The sequence below is a fragment of the Lasiodiplodia theobromae genome, assembly GCF_012971845.1.
Source record: "Lasiodiplodia theobromae strain AM2As chromosome Unknown scaffold_35, whole genome shotgun sequence".
Taxonomy (NCBI): domain Eukaryota; kingdom Fungi; phylum Ascomycota; class Dothideomycetes; order Botryosphaeriales; family Botryosphaeriaceae; genus Lasiodiplodia; species Lasiodiplodia theobromae.
In genome coordinates this window covers 1-25148 of record NW_023336514.1, presented here as the reverse complement: position 1 = coordinate 25148, position 25148 = coordinate 1, and the positions used below count along the sequence as shown (strand labels likewise).

The following is a 25148-nucleotide window of genomic DNA, read 5'->3' as shown; positions in this document are numbered from 1 at the left end:
GAAGGATGTGCGTTGCAGCCTGCTGACTGTTGCGCCGTTCCTGGGTCTTGCGAATGGATAGGGCGCTCGTCCTGGCTCCGACAGCCTGGTCTCGCCGGCCTCAGCGGAAAATCTCTGGCTGCGTACCTTAGCCCTGCCGTAGTAGAACCCGACCTGCACCCCAACTCCAACCACCACCCCAAGCCATGAACGCGAGGATACCCGCGAGACGGCTGGCCCAGCCAGGTACGCTTCTCATGCCTTCCGGAGCTCAATGATCTCTGCGTGTCCACCCCGGCCTGCCAATTGCAGCCCCACACCACCAACACCATCAACACCACCCGCCGCAGCCCGGATGCATCGCTCGAACAGCTTCCCCTACCGCTCTCGAGCCATGCACGCAAAGCACGGCAGCCCAATCCCAAGCTAACACCCTCGCCCAGCCGTCTCCCTCCCGCTCACGCCCCACCGCACCTTCATTTCGGACCTCTTCAACCGCTTCCGCAAGCGCGACAAGAACGAAAAGCCCACCAACAACCCCGTCAAGCCGAAAGTCAAGAACCCGCTGCTAGAAAACTACATGAAGAACAAGCCCGAGCCCATAACCCAACGGCGGCCCGAGATGAAGCGCGGCGGCCTGACCCCAGGCTCCATCTTCGAAGACCAACCCGCAGCACCAACGCCCTCACGCCGCGAGGACACCACCCCCACCGCCATCGCCGCCCCCGACGAAGCCGACCGCTTCCCCGGCCGCGACCGCAACGCCATGGCGGCGGCGCTGCACCCGGACCCGCGGGGCGACGCGCGGTGGGCGCGCAAGATGGTGATCCGCGAGACGCAGCGGCGCGGGCGCGTGTCGCGCGCGGTGCAGCTGCGCCGGCAGGAGCGCGAGGACCTGGTCAAGAGCCCGCTCATCAAGACGTCGGTCAAGAAGCTGGTCAAGCTGGCGCACCAGATCCAGGGCAAGCCCATCGAGGAGGCCATCCTGCAGATGCGCTTCAGCAAGAAGAAGGCCGCCGTCGAGGTGCTCAAGCACCTCGAGTACGCGCGGGATCACGCCACCGTGGCGAGGGGCATGGGGTTGGGCGATGCGGCGGCGGCGGAGGAGGGTGATGTGGTTGAGCAGAAGCCGGTTGAGATTGAGCTCAAGGATGGCTCGAGGAAGGTTGTCAAGGACAAGACGGGCATCTACGTCGATCAGGCTTGGGTGGGGAGGGGACCGTATGGCAAGTCGTATGAGTTCAGGGCGAGGGGACGTATTAATATCTTGCGGACACCGACGACGAGTAAGTCATCGATTTTGCGATTTGCAACGGGTGGATTGCAGGAGCTAACGTGATTCTAGGCATCTCGGTGGTTCTGAAAGAGGAAGCAACGAGGATAAGGCAGTCCGAGGATATCAAGAAGAAGCGTGACAACCGCAAGCTGTGGACGCAGCTGCCTGACAGGCCCATTCAGCAGCAGCGCCAGCATGTGCTGTGGTAAACTGATCTTCATGAGGGCTGATGGCGCAGTATATACGGTCTCTGGTTCATGTCTCAAGTGTAACAATAACTCAAAATTCTGAAAGACATCTCGCCGATGGAATACTCTGCAATTCTCGTGCCGTAAAATCAAAACTTTTCCTGCCTTTTAAGGGGCTTCATGTCTTTGCACGCCCACCAGATATCACTATAATATCCCGTACAGAAGTAATGTATCTACCCAGAAACGCCAACGCTATGCAAGAGGTGTTGCCACACTCACTCAGGTCATCCCCTTCTCATGACATGTAGCCCCCAGTGAACCAAAAATTGAGCATTAAACTCGGACATGAACTCTAATCATGCTTGGCCTGTCCCGGCCATCAACATCTCGAGCATGCCCTGCGTACTCCAAGCCTGCTGGCTGATTTCGGCATTTCTCCTGACCTTGTCGTGCAGCTGATCAACAAGCGCGTCAATCTCTGCACTCTGACCCATCTCCTCGGCATAAAGATCCAGCAACACGAACGCCACATCCGTGGCCAGCTGGACGTGACGAGGGTCGCCAATGGCCTTGTTAAGCCACTTGAGGACGGGCTGGAGGGTGATTTCATCACGGCCATTCAAAGCCGTGCGAAGTGCGGAGCGGTGGCGAAGAGCTGTGAGGAGGGTGAGAGTATCTTGCTTCGAGGGATTCTAACAGCCGTTAGTAAAGTTTCGATGAACTGGAATCGATGACAACATACCTGAGCCTCAAGAACCAGATCCAGCGCCTTCTCGTACTGGCCCTTCCGAAGTGCCGTCTCCCACTTGCTCATGTTCTTGATCTTGCCGCGGTCGTTTCCGTCAATGATGATATCCGCACCCTCGCCAGTAAAATCCCGTCCACGCAATCTCTTCTCCCAACCCTTGCCTCTCTTCTTCTTGCGGTCGTACTCCTCAATCTTTCCATCCATGAGCGCCTTCATTTCCTTGGCCCGCTCACGAGCGGCCACCTTTTGCTGACCAGACAACCTCGTCTTGAGCGAGAGAAGACCATTTTCCATACCGACGGCCAAGTGCTTGTCCTCCCGCTCCGTACCCGAAGCAATGACACCAAGCGACAAGACGGGCGACGGGTACTTGAATCCAGCAACGACATTCCAGCCAGTCGTCTCAAACACCTTGACGTGGCCGTCCAACCCACCGCTCAGAACCCGCTCGCCATTGTTCGCCAGCGCCAAGCTCGTGACGGTCTTTTGGTGGTTGCGCAGCAGCTGGAGCGGACGGCCAGCGACCAGGTCGAGGACGGAGACCGTATTCTCGGCCGCGGCGAGAAGCGTGGTGCCGGACGGCAGCGGAAGGACGCTCTCGACAGCGGCAGCGTGCTTGAACGTCATGACGGCCTTGCCTCTGATACGCGGATCCCACAGACGGACCGTCTGGTCGTAACTGCCCGAGAACAGCAGGCGATCAGCCTGGCCGGGCATGAAGCCACCGCATCTGACGTAGTCCTGGTGGCCGACGAAAGTCTGGGTGCTTGTGTCCGAGGGCAGGTCCCACAGGCGGACGGTAGTATCGTCGGAGGCGGACATGAGGGTGGTGAGCTCGGCGGGGCTCCATTTGGTGACGTGCACGGGCTGCTTGTGCTCCTTCCAAGTCTTGAGGATGGCGCGCGAGTTGATGTCGAAGGCCTGGATGGCACCACTATCACCACCAGCCAGCAGCACGCGGCCGTCGCGGCGGATGTCGCCGCTGTGCGCGCGGTCCTCGACGCCGAAGCGCGTGATGGTTTTCACGACCTTGCGCGTGCGGCTGCTGAAGACCTGCACCCGCCCGCCCGACGTAACGGCGAACGTTTCCGGGCTGTTGAGCTGCGTCGACGAGGGCGCGAAGGGCGGAGCCGAAATGTGCGTGACGGGCGACGAGTGCGGCGACGGCAGCTGCAGCTGCGACGAGAACGTCTTCCAGTACTTCTGCTCGGGCGTCAGGGCGGACGGCGCCGCGGGCAGCTTGACGGGCTGCAGCGGCCGGACTTCTGTTGCCATTGTCGCGTGTGGGTGGGAGCGTGGGGCCTGGAGAATGGGGTGCGTGCTGGTCGTGGTCGAGGACGCGGGAGATTTTTCTGAGTGCAATGACGCCGGATCCCTGCAACTCTTGGCGGCGCGCGTGTCAGGGCGGTCCCCCAGATCGCCGACGTCCCTGACCACTGCATCCTGCAGCTCGACCTCTCAAACGTCCTTTTGTACCATTGTCGCTCGCTATTACGCTCCGGTGTGCTCGGTTTTGTATCATCATCCAAACTTTTGCCATACAGCATCATGGACCCTGGAGATCCCGCTACACATACCGGCGATCCGAAACCTTCGGTCTTTCGTTGGGTTCTCGGCTTCCTTCTCGTTGGAGCGGCATGGGGAATGACCACGCCCTTCATGCGGCGCGCTGCCGTTAATTACACACCACCGCCACGTCCCTACCTGACCGACCCGAGCGTGTCGTGGGTAAAACGGAAGATATGGGGTGTAATATACGCGGTTATCGACCTCTTGCGGCGGCCGGCATATGCTGTACCGCTACTAATTAATGTGACGGGGAGTATTTGGTTCTTCTTGCTACTTGGTTCGAATGGTGAGTGGGATGGGAACTGCCCCAACCATTAACTTCGGCTAATTATATGCTGTAGAACTTAGTCTGATGGTCCCCATCACCAACTCCTGTGCCTTCTTATTTACCGTCTTGGGTGAATGGTTAGCAGAACGCAAAATCATAGAAAAAGGTAAGTAAAGAACTGCTTGACTGCCTCAGGCTTTTGTTAACACCAGAGATAGAAACTTGGTTTGGGATGGCATTGGTGCTGGGAGGTATTGGTTTGTGCGTGTATTCAAAGAATTAGAGCATATCGTAGACAGCTTGATTTTTCTGTACTGCTCTGCATCTATGGTATCTATATTAATACAGGGTTTCTACAACACATCTATACGCTCATTTCTTCTCCTCGCTCTCCTGCAAGGCAATCATCTGCAGCACCTCCTGATCGCTCATCCACTGCCTAACGCTCTCCATGACCTCCTCCAGACTATCCCCTCCATCGATCACATCATTCAGCCCGTGAATCGTCAGCCCACTCCGGTGATCCGTCACGCGCTGCTGCCCCCAATTATACGTCCGAATCTTATGCTCCCTCCCCATCTTCGCGACGCCAATAACGCTCCTCCTCAAATTCAGCGCCTCCTCCTCCCTCGCCTCCCTCCTCAACTGCGCAATCCTCGACCGCAGCACCTGCCACGCCTTCTCCCGATTCGCCCTCTGCGACCTAGAATCCTGAATCGCGGCGACCGTCCCCGTCGGCACATGCGTCAGCCTGACCGCGGACTCCGTCTTATTAACGTGCTGGCCGCCCGCCCCACTCGCGCGCATGATATCCGTCCGCACTTCCTTCGGATCGATATAATAATCACTATTCGGGTCCTCGAAATCCATACTCCCAGCGCTCCCCTCGGGGAAACTCGGCAGCACCAGCACGCTCGCCGAGCTCGTATGCGTGCGCCCTTTACTCTCCGTCGCCGGCACGCGCTGCACGCGGTGCACCCCCGCCTCGCACCGAAACCTGCCGTACGCGCCCTCGTCGTCGATCTCGAGAATGGCTTCCTGCAGCGGCGCGTCGGACCCGCGCGGGTCGCCGCCGCCGGCCGCGTCTTCGTATTTGACGAGCGAGGCGCGCAGGCCGTGGCGCGAGCAGTAGGCCTGGTACATGCGCAGCAGGTCGGCGGCGAAGAGGGCGGCCTCGGAGCCGCCGGCGCCGGGGCGGATTTCGAGCATGCAGGGGAGCGCGGCGAAGGGGTGTTTGGGGACGAGGCTGGTGGTGAGGGAGGTGGAGGCGCGGGCGAGCTCGGCGGCGGTGGAGGAGAGGTCGTCGGCGGCGAGGTCGCGGAGTTCGGGCTCGGCGGTGGGGTCGTTGAGGAGGGTGCGGAGCTCGGTGAGGGACTGGAGTGAAGGTTGGTTAGAGAGGTGGTGTGGAAGGAGGCCAATTGGAGGTGCAAACCTCGTTCGCTTTTTCCCATTCTTTCAGGGCGGCGGCGATGGGAGCTGTCTCGCCGACTTTCTTCGCGGTGCGGGTGTCGAAGCTGTCGACGAGCTTCTGGGACAGCTGGGCATGCTCGGCGGCGACGGCGCGTGCTCTCTTGAGCACGGTGGGCGATATGACGGAGTCCGGAGAGGCATTGGTGGTCTGGCGGCGCACGAAGGCGGCGGACCTAGCGGGGAAGGAAGAGCGCAGGAGACATCGTCGACAGATCCAGCCTGCGGCGGCGTTCATGGCGGAGGGGCGGAAGGAGAATTGAGGTGTCGAGTTAAACTTTCTTACTTGAACGTCACACCAGATGCACAGCACGCGTCGGCCCGCGGCCTGGGCTTGGCAGCAACCGCGGGGTCATCATCCCGCCGTCACCTGCTGCTTCTCGTCCGGTCAGCAATTGCCAATGGCCAGCCAGGTGTCACCTCAAGCAAGCTAGCTAATCGGAGGTCCGCCGTCGGCCTGCCCTCGTGATGCCGAGGGACAAGGCCGGCTGAACGGGGTAGAACCGTAGTGGATAACGTAATTGCCAACCCCGCATAGGTGGGCAAGTCGAAGCGGGAGATAATACATATCAAGCTCAAGGTGGGATGTCTTAACCCTTATGACTCTAAGGGCGGCACAAAGTTCCGGTTAAAGCTTTCGTCTCTCTCCGTTGTCGCAACTTTTACTTCTTCTTGCTGTCTATTTATTCCCACGTTTTCTCCTTGCAAGTCAGGTTTCTCGCAGCAAGAGTAGATCTCAAAAGAAAAATACCTCTACGTTTGAGCGTTACTGTCTATCTCCTTCACCCACCATGCCTCTCAATCCACAGGCCATCTATCCGGCCACCGACCCGGGATTCATTCAATTCCCCAGTCGACGCAGCACCGTCCACAGCACCAAAGGCATCGTCTCGTCCACCCAGCCGCTCGCCACTCAAGCTGGCGTCCGCATCCTGCGGCAAGGTGGAAACTGCGCCGTAAGCAGTTCCCAAACAGAAAAGAAAGAACAATCGACCATCTAACATGAATCCAAAAGGATGCTGCCGTCGCTGTCGCCGCAGCGCTCAACATGACCGAGCCCGGTAGCACGGGCATCGGCGGCGACTGCTTCTGCCTCTTCTACGACGCAAAGACGAAAAAGGTGCACGCGATGAACGGCTCCGGCCGAGCAGGCAGCAACGTCACGCTCGACACGATCCGGCAGGACCTTAAGATCGCGGAGGGCGAAATCGGCAGCATCCCGATAAGGAGCGTGCACGCGGTGACAGTCCCGGGCGCCGCGGCGGGCTGGGTCGATGCGATCGAGCGGTTCGGCAGCGGACGTGTGACGCTGGCCGAGGTGCTGGCTCCGGCCATCGAGCTGGGCGAGGAGGGCTTCCCCGTGTCGGAGCTGAGCAGCAGCTTCTGGCACAACGGCGAGCAGATCATCCGCGACGCGAGCCCCAACTTCGCCGAGATGCTGAAGAAGGACCCGCAAGCCAAGGACGGCTGCAGGGCGCCGCGGCCCGGCGAGATCTTCAAGAACCCGACGCTGGCGAACACGTTCAGGTTGCTGGGCCAACACGGGAAGAAGGGGTTCTACGAGGGGTCTGTGGCGGAGGCGCTGGTGAAGGTCGTGCAGGACCTCGGAGGGCGGCTGACGCTGGAGGACTTGAAGAAGCATGCCGAGCTGGGCAGTGAGCCGGTGGATGCCATTTCGCTCAAGTTCCACGGACAGGGCGTGGGCGAGCTGCACAAGAAGCACATGCACGACGGAGGCGATGAAGGCGTGGAGGTGTGGGAGCATCCGCCCAACGGCCAGGGCATCGTGGCGCTGATGGCGCTGGGCATGCTGCAGGAGCTGGAGAAGGAGGGCAAGATTCCCAGGTTCACGGCCCAGGACCACAACTCGGCAGAGCACCTGCACGCCGTCATCGAGACGCTCCGCATCGCCTTCGCAGATGCGAGCTGGTGGGTGACGGACCCGAACGTGGAGAAGGTGCCGACCCAAGAGCTCATCTCGCAAGCCTACCTGGCCTCGCGCGCGAAGCTCTTCAACCCAGCGCAAGCGTCAGACATCCCGGACCACGGCTCGCCGGCGCACAACCACAGCGACACGGTGTACTTCTGCTGCACCGACAGCGAGGGCAACGGCATCTCGTTCATCAACAGCAACTACTGCGGCTACGGCACCGGAATCATCCCCAAAGGCTGCGGCTTCACCCTGCAGAACCGCGGCGCCAACTTCAGCCTGCAGCACGACCACCCCAACGTCATCAAGCCCAGCAAGCGGCCCTACCACACCATCATCCCGGCCCTCATCACCAACCCGTCCGACGGCAGCCTGCACTCCGTCTACGGCGTTATGGGCGGCTTCATGCAGCCGCAGGGCCACGTGCAGGTGCTGCTGAACATGCTGGTGTTCGGCCACTCGCCGCAGGCCGCGCTCGACGCGCCGCGCGTGTGCATCGGCGCGGGCATGCCGGACCAGAGCAACAAGCAGAAGGTCATTGACCGGACCGTGTATCTGGAGGACGGCATCCGGCCGGAGGTGGCCGAGAAGCTAAAGGCCATGGGTCACCAGATCGAGATCGTCAAGGGCCACAAACGCGGTCTGTTTGGGCGAGGGCAGCTCATCCGGAGCCATGTGGAGGACGGGCAGACGGTGTGGAGCGCGGGCAGCGATCCTCGTGGCGACGGAGCGGCAATGCCAATGTAAATAGTCCGTGCGTGCGGCGCGTAACAGATGTGCGGCAGATGTCGCACTTAGTTCCTGTAGCTAGATGAGAAGCGTGAAACAAGCGGCGAATAACCATCTGGTCAATGGGGCCGCAGTGATCACAGGATTGCAGGGCCGCCACGTGAACCCGTCTGGGGAAAGACTAGGGTTCAACGCCGCTTCCGGCCCGTGCGCACGGTCGTGGAAGTCAGACATTCCATCGTCTTCATCAGTTCTCCCAAGCACCTCCGCCCAAAAAAAAACTTTTGACCACCACCACAACCCGAGCCACCCGCTCTGTAAAAGTATCCTCGACGATCGTTACACCACTGTCTTTCCGCCACCGTCTGCTCGGTACGTAGCGCCCGGCTCCCGTGCGACCCGGCCGCCCTTTGATGAGGGGCAAGCCAGGGCTGTGCATCATCAGTGACTAACTCGGACCTCCCCAGCCCAGCGAGGAAGATCTACAACCACCTCCCAAAAACCCCTGCGCTCCGCAGCCAACACCAGAGACCACACACATACACACACACCACCTATGGACTCGATGCGCAGTCTAAACACGTCGCTGCCCTCGGCGCGGCGACGCCCGCAGCCGCCCGCCCAGCTGCTGCAAGCCTTCAAGACGGCCGCGCTGCAGGTCACGAACCTGTACAAGGCCGCCGCCACGGACCGCGAGCAGGCCCACGAAGAAGGCTACCAGGCGGCCCTGGAAGACATGCTGAGCTTCCTCGACAACGAGAACCTGGGCGTCCAAGACGGCGAGGGCTGGCGCGTGCGCCAGTGGGTGACGGAGAAGCTGCAGGAGGGCATGGGCAACCACATCGACAGCGACGACGAGAATGCAAACACCGGCAACAACAACAACAATCACAACAACGCAACCCACCGCCAGCACGACGATGATGACAAAGCCGCCCGCAGCAGCTCGTCGCCCGTCCGCCGTAGCACTACCGAAGAGCCTGCCGTCGCCGTTTCCGCCCCTCCGCCCGTCCCGTCCTCGCTGTCGCCCGAGCCTGCCGCACAAATAGCAACACCAACAACCGCCCCCGAAACACGGCCCGCCTTCGACCCCACCGCCCTGCCCAAAGCCGACTTCACTTTCCGCGCCAACCAATCGCTGCCCGCGCAGCAGCAGGCTGACCTGGACATGGATCCGGAGCCGGAAAACGAGGGCGGCGATGCCACGACGCCCATGCAGATTAACGTCTTCCCGCGGCACCACGGCCGAGGCACCCACCACCACCACGCCCACCGCGGCAGCAACACCGCTTCTACCCGGACCAACCACGCCAGAGATAGCAGCCGCAACAATGCCACCACCGCCGCCGCTGTCGCCCAGATTAACAACCTCGGCCAGGGCGCAGGATTGAAGAGGCGGGCGCCGTTTGGTGATTTCTTCGATATCACCGGAGTTGGCAACGGGAAGGATATGTTTGGGGGAGGAGGAAAGAGGGGGAGATTCACGTAAATTTCGGAAGGAGGGGGGAAAGGAAATTGGGTTTCCACGTTATCACTACTTAGCATGCATCGACGGGTTTCTTTTTTTTTTTCTTTTCTAGAGGAGGAGGGAAATTAGGGCATTGTAGAGTGGGGTGCTGCGGTGGGGATGGCATTTTCGGTTAAGGGTTATTCTTCTTTTTTTTTCGGGTGTTTTTGCTCTCTGGGATTTATACAAGTCGAGGATATCCATATACCACCAAGGCAGCAGTGCCGGCATAGGAAGCATACTACGGGAGTTTTGTAAGGGGCTGACGGTCTTCTTCTGGTCGTTGTGTTATTGCGACGTTTCTTTTTGGGGAGGGGTTTGTTCGCATCATGTGGGGGCTTGCATTGACTGAGGTGTTCTTTTTTCGTGAAAAAGGGGAGATTTTTTCTGGCCTTTGCCTGAGTAAGAGGACGTTTGCATCGCTGGCTGGGTGGGTCGAGGGAAGGGGTGGGTTACAATGAACCGGATTGTTGGGATGGTGGGGCCCGGCGGCACGAATGGAACCCTATCGAGGTCCTTTCATGGCTATTTTCGCTGGACGATCGCTTCGATGTACCATCTGGTCGGGAATGTGGTGCTCGGAATTTGAGGGCTGGTCGAGGGTGGATCTGCGATGCCTAAATACGTGTCAGTCGGTATAGCGGACACTCAACGTAACGCTGTCAAGCGCGCTTTGGCATGGTCATTTGTGTGTTGATTGGTGCTCAACTGGAGTGAAAAGCCCGTCACATGAATGGTCTGTCCTGCTGGCGTCCAACCAATGAGTATGAAGCTCGTCTTTTTTCCCATCATACAGATACTATACAAACGTTGAGCGGAGACTGCCAATAGTCAACCTCGCCCGGCCATTTTCCCAGGTACAACGAACCCTTCGCTGTGTCCGTCAAATATTTGCAACAGAGCAGAGATACCCGCTTTTCCCTTTGCCCGACCCAGAACAATACAAATCCGCAAGAGAAAAAACGCCGCCCAATGCACCATGACCTGCCATGTCCATCAATCGTCCGTCCTTTTCCCTCCTTCTTATCCCCATGCCAGCTCAACATCCTGCCCCACCTCTCCCCCAATTCATCCCACACGGCGCTCCCGTCCTACCATCCCATCTCCCACCAGATGTCCAACCACCCTTCCCTCAATCATTTTTTGTTCCTTGTCCTTCCGCCCATTCAATTAACAAGCCGATACACCCCCAACCCGACCAACACCCCGGCCAACCCCGTTATGCTCGCCTTCCGCGCCCGCAGCCCGAGCAGCGACTTCTCCGCCAGCTGCCGCGCCCGCTGCTCGCGCAGCTGACTGTGGCCCGAGATGTAGCTGTACACGCCGAGACCGATGAAAGCGGAGGCGCCTGAATGTCTGTTAGCCGGTTGTCTGTGCGTTGTGGTTGGGTGAGGGAGCGGGGCGGGGGAGAGGGAAGGCAGAAAGACGCACCCATAACCCTGCACGGCGTGCAGTCGTCGGCCTGTCGCCGGTCGTCCTGCAGCATCTGGCTGAGCGGCGGCGGCTGCTGTTCGATCGGGAGGTCGGCGGCGCGTTGCTGTGCGGAGGCCGTGGCGGCGTCTTTGTTGGTCATTGGTGTGGTGTGGTGTGTGGTTTTTTTGGTGCGCCTGGTTCCGTTGGTTCGTTGAGGTTCGGGCGTGGGTGAGGTGAGGTGCGTGGTTGGTTTGGATGCTTCGCGCGAGTGGGCGGACCGGGAGGTTAGGGAGCGGGAGGCGGAGAGGAGTAAGGTGGTGTGGTGGTGGGAAGAGTTCGGGTGAGAGAGACGCGACGCGATTGCGATTGCGGTGCGGCTGCGGGCGCGAGTCATGTTGGTCGCAGCGGCGGGCTGCAGAGGACTTACAACACCGTGGATGGTTGCTTTGGATAACACAACCGGAATTCAAGGGCTGGTATAATTATGGGCCGAAAAGCCCGGGGTTGAAAATCATTTTGAGATAGGTTTGAGACTATCTTAAGTTGTAGTTACGTCTCCAGAATTAATTGTACGAAATATTCTATTAAACTTTTTCAAAGAATAGAACATCTCAATTTATTCACAACTCCATATCATCCTGTGCCCCACAGATACAAAAAAGCAAAATACTTAGCGCCGTAACGCCTCCGCTACTCTATCTGTTTTTGTTTCTTTCTTTTTTTCTCCTTCTCCTTTTGTTTGAAGGCACATTGACCACCAAAGTAACCTGTGACAAAGAGCCACATCTACAAACCCTGATACTGAACCCACAATCTCCTCCACTCAAGACTCTCCCCTACGTTCCTGGGTTGTCTGAATGCCCTGGGCTTCCCTCAGCCTCCGAAAAGCCTTGCCAAAAAGTAAATCATCATGCTCAGCACCGATGCTTGTGAAGTACTGTTGATGGGAAGGGATCCTGACTTTCTGCAGATTTTCTCTTCGTCCTTCCTCCACTAGTATGTCTTCAGACGACTTGGGATCGGTCTTGACTGCCTTGTTCCTGAAGTACTTCTCCGCCGTCGTTGGCCCTTCTTCCGTCTTTCTGTATTGCTTGGGGCCCGTAAGAGCACTGACGAGAATGCGGACAATGGGATACCTCCCCTCCTGCCACTCACGAAGCTCTTTAGTGATTTCCACCGCGTCCCGAGTATGATGGGGGTAGTTATTCGAAAACCAATAGTTTGGATCTGTCGTTGCAGTGGCTCTCCCAACATCGCTGATTCTTTTCTCTCTCTTGATCTACGAGTGAACATGTGAGTTGTAGATCCAGCTACACGGAATGTTCTGCGTGACAGAAAGGCCTACCTGTACCGCGCACAGAACCAGAGAGTAGTCTAACTCTGCTATTGCGGAGTCTCTTTTCCGTTTCCCCCCTGCGTGCTGTTGTGTACCGTACTGGTGAGGTAAAGATGCCATAGCCTCGGGGGCGTTTTTCAGATCCTCAGGCGCCTTTCTTCTTCTCAGAGCAAAGAGAACGTCAGGACCCGCGTTGTTGTTCGGGAACCAGAAAGTACATTGCAAGTCATCCCTCGGGCTGCCATTTCGGATTTTCCGCAACCACTCCCACAGGTTGATGCTTCTCTCTTCCCCCACACCTTCTTGAAATGCAGTTCTCCTCCCTTCAACAAGCCGAAACTCAGTAAGATCATCGCACTTTGCGTGGTCGGTGAATCGACTTTCCTCATCAGATCTCCTGCTGCATGCCTCAAGGTGTTCGACAGTCTGAGCATTCCCTATGATGAGTTGCGCAACCAGCGTCCGATAATCATCTCCAAAAGTTGGGAGAATTATATCCGCACGCGTTCTAATGACTTTGCTCAAGTGCTTCTCTACGTCAGCGGATACTTCATGGGGATCGATAAGCAGGTCCAACTACTTACCCATGCGAAGAATAGTTCTGCCACTTTCCCAAGAGCACTGGCGTTGCTTTGTTGATCATAGAGAAAGCTTACGAGTGCGCGATCGTACTCGCTCTGCCCGTTACTAAGCCTTTGGCCTTGAAAATACTCGATTGCCGCATCTACAGCCACCCTTTCTTTCAATCTGACTTGTGATACATCAGATCCTTGTGGTTCCTCTAGGAAGCCAAAGCCGAAAGCAACTAGATCCATGCTCTCTGAAGATTTGAAGATCGTTGATTCCCCCAGAAGGTCGCTGCGGATTGCAAGGGAGCATAGCTCGTCGATCAACTCTTCATGGAGTCGAAGTCTCTCATCGGTCACCCTGCGACGCCTCATATCTTTCAATCTCTCTATGAGACCCTCCTTAGCCACCTCGTAGACCTTGACGGAAGCTTCTTTTATGTCCTCGTCGAGCACCATTGTATGATCGCCACCTGGTCTGTGGATGAGTTTGTGAATCTCATCAAGATAACACACAGACCACACAATTCTACCGTATAAGGGCTTGGAATGCTTAATGATCATGCTGGCCAGCTCCTCATCATCGTAGCGATATCCCCTAGCTCGTGTAAGATTTCTGAAGTCTTCTTCATTTTCGATTAGGTAAAATTTACGGTTGATTTTTGGTGGATGGTCCAAATGAGCGTTGATGTAATCTTCCGGCCAGAGGATGACTAGTGGTCGAAGGCGATCGGTCTCACTTTCGATCATTCGCTGAATGTCGTGAAACTGTAAAGCGGTTCTAGATAGACATAGTTCCACGTTCTTCGAGTTGCCGAAGAAAAATTTCAGCATGAATGTCGCAGAAATCATGTGACGAAGAGGCTGAAATTGAAAAGTTTCCTCAGATAGGAATTTCCGCTTCGGCCACTTTATTTCCCCAGGTGGAAGAGCCTTTAGATCGCACTGAGCCTCATCAAAACAAAAGATGAGCTTTGTGCACAACACGTTTGATACCTTCGGGATGCGCCGCCCAGGGAATCTCCGGACCCTATAGAGGCGGTTGAAAATGTCATTTTGTTTTTCCTTGCAGTCAATTTGAAGCTTCAGCCAATCGCCTGGAGTGCGATTTGGACCAATTATGCGAAATTGCTCCAGAATCCATATCCTTGCCATCAGGACCACAAAAGCTCGATGTATTGCATGTCGGTCAGAAGGGGCACCAAATTCGGAAATTGACTTGGCATCGTCAACCCACGTCTGAGTGTCGCGTGATCCGCCGCCTCCTCGGGGCTTGTACTGCAATCTACCTTGCAGTCCAACCTCGTCCGTCGTCTTCGGAAGGTTTCCTGGAAGAAGATACAATCCCCAATGTTTCTTGAGCAGCGCGTGGATCTTGCTTGTCTTTCCGCATCCAGAAGGTCCTACAAAGATCTGAACATGGCTAACTGTCTCCGGGTCTGCTGATAATGGGTCTGAATCTACTTCTTTCTCTCGCTTAAGGAATGTTATGATATCCTCGCCACACGAGTACAAAGCGTCATCGCAGCACAAACGGAATCCTGCGTAAAACGGGAGCTCTCTCCAGAGCGCGCCGTTCTCAAGCTTGGCAACTGTTATTATGGTGTTGTAAGTGTATAGCTCTTTGCGACTACGGAAGTTACTTACAAGGATTCCATGGGGCATTGAACCCCCACCCTGTCTTGTCCCAGTCTCTCTTGTAGTGTTCCAAGTAGCCTCGAAGCGTTATGGCAGCATGCGAGCCTAGGGCTGAACATTCATCTAGCACGCCCCATAGAGTCGATCCACACCAGTCTTTCACTGTATCTCTGTTCAAAACATCGCTAAGCAAACGAAGACTCATCTTTGTTGCCTCTGGAAATTTTCGAGGATCCGATCCATGGATCTCAAAGAGAATATCCACGAGCTGCGAGCATACAAGAGACGGAAATAATCCCTTAACGTTACAATAGAAGAGAAGACCATCTGAGAAAAACTTAGCCACGAGAACTGCGTGAACCGCTTGAGAAGTACCGTAAAACTCCCGAAACCTTTTGCTGACAGACTCCGTACCATCGTCTGGCCACTTGATAATTCTGATGATGGCTTCTTTTTGTGCTTCGCATGATGACAACTAAATCGCTGTCAAATTAATATTCAATAGAGAGCACCTAGCAAAACGTACGTCTTTCGTTTTGAATTCATCAAGTTCGCTGAGTTTTGGCTGAATTCTTTTACAGAAATATTCCACCAGCTGCTTTTTAGTAAAATATTTCTCTGGATCCAGATGGTCTTCTGGACTCCACACTCTGTTTGGTTTCCGGTCATGTCCGGTACTGAGAAAACTCATTGCGAAGTCCCGACAATTCTTTCTCGTGCATAGGACAGACCTGCTGATGTAAGCCCATTTGCAGGTATCAGAACTGTCTGAAGGTCGTTTCGGACGAATGACACCTGCAGATGTGCACGAAAGGAGTGTGTAAGATTTTAACGGAAGTTAGACCTATAGGTTCAACAGAGACCGGCTGAATTGATCAAGAGAGCGGCTGGATAGGAGGGAGACGGGGTTGAGGGCAGCCGGCGTGGGACTTAATGAGCCATGAAGAAAGATTAGGTAGAAGCGGTGTGACGATTCTCGCATATGTGATCTGCCTGGCATGTCACAATATTATTGGTAGATCGGACAGCTTCCACCTATGAAAAGTCGCTTCGCTTCGTCCCCGGCTATGCAACCCCACTCGCTTCGAGCAGCAAGGTATCTACCTGCCAACGCGCACTTTGCCATTGAGCTCGCATAGAGACTTTCGTGGGACATATCTACTTACGCCAAGAACATATATGACTCCTCGCGCAAGACAGCTCCGGCATCTTAATCCTAGTGGCAGCGAATCGCGTCCTCTTCGCTAAAATACATTAGTTTTAAGCAGCCGTTCACCGAATATACAGACAGCACCTGCATTTTATGAATCGTAATACGTTGTCGCTACAATTCTGAACGTTATAAACCATATGCAAGGCACCATCCTCCCCAACCTACACTCCCACCCCCCACTACACCTACATATACCTCCTCCCCTCCACTGGCTCCTCCACCTCCCCACTGGTAAAACAACAACGCCCCACCTCCCTCTCCACCCCACCATCTTCTTCCCTCCCCCTCCCCCTCAACCCCACCACCTCCCCCCACCGCAACGCCTCCTCCCCGGCTCTTTCCTCGCCCGCCGGCCGCTGACACGCCGCCGCCACCACCGCGCTGCAAAACCTCACCGGCGGCATCCCCGCCCTATTCGTCCGCCACCCCAGCCCCATACTCACCACAATCAGCCCCGTCGCGCACACCGCCAGCGCCAGCATCGCCGCATTCGACGACCCCAACCCCGCGACATCTGCCGTGACGACGGGCCGACCGTCTTCGCCCCCCGTGTTCGCGAAGACCCTAATCTCAGCGAAAAACAGCGCCTGCGACGTAAGATAATGCAGCAGCGCCGACGCCGCGAGCAGGGGCAAGGCGAAGCGGTACGGTATCTGCAGCCAGTACGTCGAGCGCTGCTGGCCGCGGGGGTGGGTCGTGCGGAGGGGTTTGTGTGCAGGGCCGGTGGCGTAGGCGGACCATTCGCGGGAGAGGGCGAGGGCGGTGACGAGGCGGTTGGAGAGGAGGTAGGCGAGCGACAGCAGGAGTTGTGGGGTGTTGGCGATGATGGCGAGGGCGGTGGTGGGGAGCGTGCGGCCCATGGTGAGGGATTGCGGGGAGATGGTGGTGCTGTGGGCGAGGGTGAGGAGGGAGGAGGGGGTGAGGCCGTGGGTGAGCATGATTTTGACGGAGGCGGCGAGGGTGAAGAAGAAGTAGCTGGGTGGGGGGTGGTTGGTTAGTGGAGGGATAGAGGGGGGTTGGTGGTGGTAGTGGTAGTGGTGGTAGTGGTGGTGGTGGTGGTGGTGGTGGTGGTGGGAGGGGCTTACATGGTGATGCTGATGAACCATTCCAGTTCAGATGGGGAGGAGAAGTTGCGGGCCCAGTAGTCTTTTTTGGTGTACGTTTTCGCTTTTGCCACCCATGGCTTTCTCGTGTCCCCTGTTGACCTGAAATAGTCTCCGTGGAAATCCTTCTCCGTGAAAAGACACATTCCTTCTGTGTTCGGGTCAGGTCTCTCTAAGAATGATGACAGGCCATCCCCAAGAGTGACCAGTGTAGGACCTCGGATGACTTTTAGTGTAATTACCATAAGAGCAATTTTGACCGCATTAGCTACAATGACGACGCTAAGTAACCATCTATCGTAGCTGAGGGCGCATGGATCCGGCGGGCCTGGTTCAACGAAGCAGTACGAGATTGGATAACTCCAGATTGACCAGTGCGTAGTATTAAACGGTTGCCTATGGTGATAGCCAATGGCCCAGTTGGTGGAGTTGCTTATGGCATCTTCAGAGCTACAGATAGCTTCTCCCGTGGTTGCGTTGAGCCCTCCCCAGGCGTATTTGCATGTCCAATCTGTGGCGTTATCTGATAAGGGTGTTGTCTTTTCCAGCCATAGTAATGAATCGCTCCCTGTTTCAACAGCTTCGGAGACGGCAACGATATTCCGAAATTTGCTCTGAATCGGATTACTGTATGATTCGATGCAGTCTGCCTGGCTTTTGCGCTGAAGCTTTCCTTTAGAGACTTGCAGCTGTAGATAGTGGACGAGCTCAACGTCTGATTTATTGAGTACTTGATTCCATTCGCTGGTCAAGTCTTGGTACTCGCTCGTGTGGAGAATAAGTCTTTTGTATTCGCTTTCGTTGAGAACAAGTCCTGTGTCAAGAAAGCTTGAATCGCTTAAGCTGTAGTTAAGAGTTTCAATGACAGGCGATCCTATTTCATTGCCTTGCGAAAAGCCCGGCGTGACGACAGTAATTGTATACTCACTGCTACCTAACCGTGAAAAGATTGCAGCGTTGTACCTGTTCTTGCTCCATCAGCTCAGTATATTTGTTGTATATCAAGAGATTTTTCACATACATCAAATGGAGTGGTAGTGACGAAAGAACCAAAAGTGACCACAATACGATCCTTGATGCGGGAAGAGACTTGAAGTTGCGCAGGTCCTGGATTCCGATTCGAAGATAGCGGCTCTTGGCATGCGCTGCATCAACCTCCCGTCGTGTCGGCGCTGCTAGTACCTGCATGGTGTAGTTGCTAGCGCCAAGGAGCAGCGTGCTTAAGATGTTAATTATCAAATGGCTGACGAGGGCGAGCGATTCCACTTGTGAGCAATCGCCTTCAAATAGCGTCCCGACTGGTCCCTTTTTCGAGCCATATTGAGTGACCGCCACGATCAGAAAAGTGGTGTTGAGTATCAAGATGACAGAAGCGACGACAACGTTAATAGCCACGCCGCCTCTCCATCCTGAAAGTCCCGTCTTCTTGAACCACCGCTTGAACGGCCATGCCACTTTGCCGAAAGCTTTTCTATTGATATTATTTTGGCTTCTTGGATTCTTATCCGATTCACCACCAGTGGATGTGACGAGAGGACTGTTTTCGATGCTTTCGGAGCCTTCTTCAGATCTCCGTGAGCGCCTGACGATGGTCAATATTATGTAGCACTGTCAAAATCTGTGCCAGAAATACATTTCATAAGACATTAGCTCTGTCAACTCCTCTTGTGCCAGGGTCTCGCCACTTTGGCGGAGTGAGTACTGATGACTTGAATGGTTCATCGTGGCAAATGGTTTGGAGAATGGGTTGAACGGAGAGCGGACAGGAAAAACAAAAGATAAGCTTTCTGTCAACGGGGCAGATCAGTCAAATAATGTTTCTGATCCCAGCGAATCCTTTTATGCTCCTCAAACCATAGAAGCAGCGCCGTAACATTTAAACTTCAGCCACATGTAGACGCCTATCTGCATCCCGGCGCGTGCATGTTTGCCTAATTCATGGGGGCCTACATATTCAGACAAAGGGCCGCCGCCACGTCGCTCGTGACCATCCAGGACCGCATTAGCAAAACAAAACATGCCAGCGATAGGCTGGACGAGTGACGGGTGCGAACGATCAAAGGGCATGCAGGGCAGATAGGACGATACAATGCCACTTAACTTGGTGCACATGCGTCGACGTACAAATGCAAGGAGTTTCAGCCTGGTCGCTTGGTACACCCATGCTGCCCCACACTCAAGCTGGTTGGCCGGGAGTGTGTTGGTGGCGCGGTTGAGGATGTGGGGGCGACGATGGCGGCACGGGATTGGCGGCACGATCCGATAGGAGCCGAAGGGAACGAAGGCGTTATCGAGGTTAAAATTAAGAAGATCCTTTCTAAGAATTACTTATTTGAACCATCAATTATGGCGGGAGCAAGGGATCTGGACAAATACCAATATATAAATCAGTATCTATAGCGGATACGAACTGCAAGAGGATAAGGGAAAAGAAATACAGATACTGAGAACATTATAGAGACCAAGGAGAGTACCAGGCACCAAATACTTAGTTCCATAAGAGATCTCAGATTACCCCTTTCGAGGACCTCGCTTTCCACACAATGATGAAGGTGATGTGAAAGGCGTAGTCGATGAGCTTTCCCAATATAATTTCTCTATATGTATCTTTGACTAAATATTCGATGGAGATAAAAGTCTGCAGATCTGAGGTGAGGGCTCTGAAATGCTTTGCAGCCCAAGGAACGTATGAGGTTGTGTATTACCTACGCGTAATACCATATCTTGGCCTAAAATTACAAGAATCTTGCTGCAACATGCTCAATTTGCCGCCCTTGCAGACGAAGTGATTGTAAGGGTACTTAACACCCAGACGCGTCGCAAGCGTTGATTTTATTAACTGTAGATAACAGCTAAATGACCCTGCGCAAACTCTAAGTTCCAAGGCGATTTATTGAATTGTGTCATCTTCTTATTGGTCTCCAATAATTTTGATCGTTACACAACACACATGCCCCGCACGCCAAGCTAAAGAGGTCCCACCGCATCTTCTGGCGAACCCCCTCCTATTGTATGATGCATAAATAGAGCACGCTTTCACCTTAAATTAATTTTCCAGCACATCTGCTTTCACTTCTCCCGTGATTCTAATCGTAAAGTGCAGCCATGGGGATCGACGCCGGCTTCGACATGGTCCCTTGTCTATCCAGAGGAGTCGTTGATAGACACAACTGGGATCGTTTCATCCATTTCATCAAGGACCACTACAAAGATGATGTCCAGGTTGAAGTTAAACCGAACTACATCGAATTCAAGGCTGGGGAACACCCTCGACTGCCCTTTGAGGGCCACAAGTTCCTACGTTTCAGCTCGAAGATTTCAGGCTCTATCGCATCTACCACAGGAGTAGAAAGCTATATCAACACTGTCACACGTATTGCGAAGGTTCACTTCGGCTCTCGTGTCCAACCCTGGAACGAGTGCTTCGACCAGTATGGTGAATACGACTGGGATGAAGTCAACGAGTCAATGAGGTCCTATCAGGAGGTTCGTCACGCCATCGTAGATTGGTCATTCCTACTTCTCAACAATGGCTAATGGTTTTCTTTGCAGCCAGACGAGCCAGAGATCCACACTAGCCTCGCATCATTTCTCAACGGCACTGATCCCATCAAGGAGCTTGACATCCCGCTTTTCGAAGTCAAGGACATCCCGGGAAAAGGTAGAGGTCTCATCGCTCGCTTCGATATATCCAAAGGCACCCGGATCCTTTGCGAAAAGCCGCTCCTCACAGTCGAAAGCAGGCCACCCGTTGAGTTGGAGCAAGTCCTTGCAACAAAGCTAAAGGCATTATGCAAAGCATCGCAACGACAATTCCTGTCCCTCCACAACAACTTCCCGGGAAGGCACCCATTCAGCGGCATTGTCAAGACAAACGCTCTGCCCTGCGGATCCGGCTCACCCATAGGCGGGATTTACCCCACGATCTGCCTCATCAACCACAGCTGTGTCCCCAACTCCCACAACAATTGGAACAACACCGCCGAACACGAAACCATCCACGCAATCCGGCCGATCAGAGCCGGAGAGGAGATCACAATCCCGTATGATCAAGGAGGGACATCTGCTGTACGACGTGCCTTCCTGAAGGAATCATTCGGTTTCGAGTGCAACTGCCGCGGATGCTCTCGTCCTCGTTCCGAGCTCCAAGCCAGCGATACCCGTCGTCTGCTAATCCAAAGCCTCGACGAAGCCATAGGGGATCCCTCTTGCATGATGTATCGACCGAAGGAGAGTCTGAACAACTGCCACTTACTACTTCAGGCCTTGGAAGAGGAGTATGATGGGTGTGCTTCAGTACTCGGTGCCAGGCTCTACTATGACGCTTTCCAAGTGAGTATCACACATGGAGATCAGGCCCGGGCGAGCGTCTTCGCGGAGAGAGCGTACAAACTCAGAGTTACCGGTGAAGGTGAAGATAGCCCCGAGACACAGAGAATGAAGTCTCTTGCGTTGAAGCCAGCAAATCATGGTAGCTTTGGACTGTGTTCCATGAAATGGAAGACGACGAGGGGGATGATACCGAAGGGTCTGGATACGGCGCAGTTTGAAAAGTGGTTGTTTCGCGAGTAAAGCAAAAACTGGAAGTTGAGGGTACCGACAAACATGAGCTCGACGGTTGGTTAATCAATACGTGGTAGCTTAGGTTGTTCGGGTATGCCCTGCCTCGATCATAGTGTCAGTCATCTGTAGCCAATGCTAGGGGGCGCTGAACTTGCTCCATCCTTGCCGCAGAGGTAACGCTCTGGAGGCTAGCTGCCACAATCTTGATTACTGGGATGAGAAGGATGGCAAAGTATGTAGCGGCGATGGAAAAAATCAAAACTTGAAGCATGTGTAGCTCGCAGTGTTACAGGAGACTAGCTATCCGACATGGGGCTTCTTTCGGATAATAAGCCCCACGAATACGGATGATTCAGCCTCAAAACAGATGCGGCTGCCCACGTGATGTAAGCCTGCAGCGCAGCCCACCTTGACCAGCTTGATCGTCTTGACTGCTTTCCATCAACCCGTGCAGCCGCCTTCAGTACAGCCCATCAACTACTCGATCCGCACAAGTCTTATCTAATTTCTTTCATCAATATCTCTCCATATTTCTATCCAATAGACCCATCTCGATGCGTCTTTTGCACCTCCAAGATGACGGCAATCTCAGCCTTGTTGAACGCCTAGGCGACAACATTCCAAGCTATGCGATCCTCTCGCACACATGGGGGCAAGACAGTGATGAGGTCTCTTTCAAAGATCTCATGAGCGGCAGAGGCGAAAGCAAACCCGGCTACTGCAAGGTTCGCTTCTGTGCAGATCAAGCCGCAAGAGACGGCCTCCGATATTCCTGGATAGACACCTGCTGCATCGACAAGTCAAGCAGCGCAGAACTATCGGAAGCAATCAACTCGATGTTTCGCTGGTACCAGAATGCGGATAAATGCTATGTTTATCTGTCTGACGTTTCACGTGGTCCGTCTGATGGAGATGAGGACGGCTTACAGATATGGAAGCCGGAGTTCAGGGGAAGCAGATGGTTTACGCGAGGCTGGACCCTTCAAGAGCTTATCGCACCGGCATCAGTCGAGTTCTTCTCTCGCGAGTGGATAAACCTTGGCAGCAAGAGCTCAATGGAGCAAACTATCCACGAAAGAACAGGCGTTGCCATTGACGCTCTCCGAGGAGCACCACTATCTCAATTCACTATGGACGAGAGGTTCATGTGGGCAGAAGGAAGAACAACAAAACGCGACGAGGACGCAGTATACTGTCTTCTAGGCATTTTTGACATTCAAATGCCGCTTTTGTACGGAGAGGGGCGCGAGAAAGCACTGAAGCGACTTCAGAAGGAGATCAAGGAGTCTTTGGGCAACAGAGTTCAGTCACTGAGTGATGAACTGAAACAAACGCTCTTGGACTCGTTGAGGTTTGACCAAATTGATGCGCGCCAGATGACCATCAAAAACGCGCATGCCAAGACGTGTAAATGGCTGTTACGCAAGTCAGAGTACCGTGACTGGCTTAACTCGGCCAAACTGAGCGAACACCACGGGTTTTTGTGGATCAAGGGGAAGCCAGGTACAGGAAAATCTACGCTGATGAAATTCGCTTTCGCCAATACCCGAAAGACAATGAAGGACACGATCGTAATCTCTTTCTTCTTCAACGCCCGAGGCGAAGATATCGAGAAATCAACAATCGGAACGTACAGATCGCTGCTATTACAACTCCTCGAACGGCTTCCCGCTCTCCGGTGTGTCTTTGACTCGCTCAGTCTCTCAATGCCGAGCAATATCACAGACTATTTCTGGACCATCGAATCACTCAAGACGCTATTAGAGCATGCGATAAAGAGTCTAGGGGAGTGTCCGGTCGTCTGTTTCATTGATGCGCTGGACGAATGCGAAGAAGCACAGATCCGCGATATGATATCGTTTTTTGAACGCGTTGGAGAGCTCACTTCATCATCTGGAATCTATTTCCAAGTATGTTTTTCCAGCAGACACTATCCTCACATCACAATCCGGAAGGGGCTGGATCTAGTACTGGAAGGCCAAAAAGGGCACACGCAGGACATCGCCAACTATCTCGAGACCGAGTTAAAGATTGGGAAGAGCAAGCTTGCGCAGCAGATCAGAGGCGAGATGCAGGAAAAGGCCTCAGGTGTCTTCATGTGGGCGGTTCTCGTCGTGGAGATTTTGAACAAAGAGCACGATGGAGGCCGGATACACAAACTTCGAAAGAGGCTGGAAGAGATTCCCAGCGAGCTGCACGAACTGTTTCGCGACATCTTGACACGCGACTCAGAAAACAGAGATGAGCTGGTACTGTGTATTCAGTGGGTGCTTTTTGCCAAGCAGCCGCTGAGCCCTGAACAGCTGTACTTCGCCATCCTTTCTGGAGTCGAGGCGGACGCAGTATCGATATGGGATCCCGAAGAGATCACAAGAGACGTGATAAAGAGGTTCATCTTGGACTCGTCTAAGGGGCTGACCGAGGTCACTAAATCGGAGCTGCAGAAAGTCCAGTTCATTCACGAGTCGGTACGAGACTTTCTTCTGAAAGAAGACGCTCTCAGAAACATCTGGCCTGATCTTGGAGGCAACCTCCAGGGACAAAGCCACCAGCGGCTGAAGCAGTGCTGCCTTAACTATCTGAGTGTGGATATTTTTACCCCATTGAACATCCCCGACGACCTTCCTAAAGCTTCATCACGGGAAGCCGCAGACTTTCGCAAGTCAGCTTCTGAGGCATTCCCTTTTCTAGAGTATGCCGTGCAAAATGTGCTATATCATGCAGACGCGGCAGAAGGAAATGGTATCACACAAGCGCACTTTCTCGAAAACTTTCAGCTACCTCGTTGGATTAGGGTTGACAATCTTTTTCAACAACATCAGGTGCGTAGGCACTCAGCAGATGTAAGCCTTCTATATTTACTGGGGGAGCACAACATGCCGCATCTGATTGGAGTTCATCCATCCGCCGCCTCCTGCCTCGAAGTGGAGAATGAGCGTTATGGATGTCCCCTTTTTGCTGCCATCACAACTAGGAGCAAGGAAGCTTTTAAGATGTTCCTAAAAAGCCTTGCGGTGGACCAGTCTCCTGAAATGGAATCTTACGAAGCGGATGCCAATGACTTTGATGAGGAATGGAGCCAAAAGGGTCCCAGACGCGATTTCAAATTTTCAAGAAATAGAGGCCTATTTCCGTACTTAGCGAAGTTTGGATGCAAGACAGCAGTCTCTTTCCTACTGAAGACAGGAGCGCTCGAAGGTAACTCGAAGGATAGTAACGGACGGACGGCGCTTTTGTGGGCGGTAGAGAATGGATACGAGGCGATAGTTAGGCTGTCGCTTGAGACAGGTAAGTTCGACGTTAATTTAGAGGATAATAACGGACGGATGGTGCTTTCATGGGCGGTAGAGAGAGGATACGAGGCGGTAGTCAAGCTACTACTCGAGACAGGCAAGGTCGACGTTGACTCGAAGACGATTTCGTTGGCGGTAAAGAGAGGATACGAGGCGGTAGTCAAGCTGTTACTCGAGGTGGACAAGGACGGGAACGTCGACGGCCAGGGCGGAAAATACGACATCCCTCTCTACCTCGCTTCAGAAAAGGGTTACGAGAAGGTGGTTCAGATGTTCCTCGATAAGGGCGCCAACGTCAACAGCGAGGTCGAAGGCAGTAGCAGTCTCTGCGTTGCTTCACATTTTGGCCGCGAAAAGGT

General features: G+C 54.4%; 9 protein-coding genes across 9 annotated transcripts; 5 read left to right on the top strand and 4 right to left on the bottom strand.

Annotated features, from left to right (window-relative positions):
• Positions 1 to 185: 185 nt before the first annotated feature.
• On the top strand, positions 186 to 1464 carry LTHEOB_9947 (Ribosomal protein l22 l17; the record flags this gene model as incomplete). The annotated part of the gene is made up of 3 exons (XM_035519590.1): positions 186 to 225; positions 423 to 1265; positions 1325 to 1464. 3 exons carry the CDS (start codon positions 186 to 188, stop codon positions 1462 to 1464), a joined length of 1023 nt encoding a protein of 340 aa, XP_035368259.1.
• Positions 1465 to 1802: 338 nt separating this feature from the next.
• Positions 1803 to 3469, bottom strand: LTHEOB_9946 (Small nucleolar ribonucleoprotein complex subunit; the record flags this gene model as incomplete). The annotated part of the gene is made up of 2 exons (XM_035519589.1): positions 1803 to 2138; positions 2189 to 3469. 2 exons carry the CDS (start codon positions 3467 to 3469, stop codon positions 1803 to 1805), a joined length of 1617 nt encoding a protein of 538 aa, XP_035368258.1.
• Positions 3470 to 4403: 934 nt separating this feature from the next.
• LTHEOB_9945 (Peptide chain release factor 1 protein) lies at positions 4404 to 5736 on the bottom strand (the record flags this gene model as incomplete). Its single annotated transcript, XM_035519588.1, has 3 exons — positions 4404 to 4742; positions 4809 to 5405; positions 5464 to 5736. The coding sequence occupies 3 exons, from the start codon at positions 5734 to 5736 to the stop codon at positions 4404 to 4406; spliced, it is 1209 nt and encodes a 402-aa protein (XP_035368257.1).
• A 553-nt stretch (positions 5737 to 6289) lies between these two features.
• Positions 6290 to 8175, top strand: LTHEOB_9944 (Gamma-glutamyltranspeptidase; the record flags this gene model as incomplete). Its single annotated transcript, XM_035519587.1, has 2 exons — positions 6290 to 6454; positions 6514 to 8175. The coding sequence occupies 2 exons, from the start codon at positions 6290 to 6292 to the stop codon at positions 8173 to 8175; spliced, it is 1827 nt and encodes a 608-aa protein (XP_035368256.1).
• A 538-nt stretch (positions 8176 to 8713) lies between these two features.
• On the top strand, positions 8714 to 9646 carry LTHEOB_9943 (uncharacterized protein; the record flags this gene model as incomplete). Its single annotated transcript, XM_035519586.1, has 1 exon — positions 8714 to 9646. The coding sequence occupies one exon, from the start codon at positions 8714 to 8716 to the stop codon at positions 9644 to 9646; it is 933 nt and encodes a 310-aa protein (XP_035368255.1).
• A 1184-nt stretch (positions 9647 to 10830) lies between these two features.
• LTHEOB_9942 (uncharacterized protein) lies at positions 10831 to 11237 on the bottom strand (the record flags this gene model as incomplete). The annotated part of the gene is made up of 2 exons (XM_035519585.1): positions 10831 to 11012; positions 11096 to 11237. 2 exons carry the CDS (start codon positions 11235 to 11237, stop codon positions 10831 to 10833), a joined length of 324 nt encoding a protein of 107 aa, XP_035368254.1.
• A 4778-nt stretch (positions 11238 to 16015) lies between these two features.
• Positions 16016 to 17079, bottom strand: LTHEOB_9941 (uncharacterized protein; the record flags this gene model as incomplete). The annotated part of the gene is made up of 2 exons (XM_035519584.1): positions 16016 to 16805; positions 16916 to 17079. 2 exons carry the CDS (start codon positions 17077 to 17079, stop codon positions 16016 to 16018), a joined length of 954 nt encoding a protein of 317 aa, XP_035368253.1.
• A 2959-nt stretch (positions 17080 to 20038) lies between these two features.
• Positions 20039 to 21505, top strand: LTHEOB_9940 (uncharacterized protein; the record flags this gene model as incomplete). Its single annotated transcript, XM_035519583.1, has 2 exons — positions 20039 to 20419; positions 20486 to 21505. 2 exons carry the CDS (start codon positions 20039 to 20041, stop codon positions 21503 to 21505), a joined length of 1401 nt encoding a protein of 466 aa, XP_035368252.1.
• A 545-nt stretch (positions 21506 to 22050) lies between these two features.
• LTHEOB_9939 (uncharacterized protein) lies at positions 22051 to 25148 on the top strand (the record flags this gene model as incomplete). The annotated part of the gene is made up of 5 exons (XM_035519581.1): positions 22051 to 23406; positions 23494 to 23964; positions 24221 to 24318; positions 24471 to 24784; positions 24845 to 25148. Coding segments are annotated over 5 exons (2543 nt in total), but the record flags the coding sequence as incomplete, so codon positions are not given.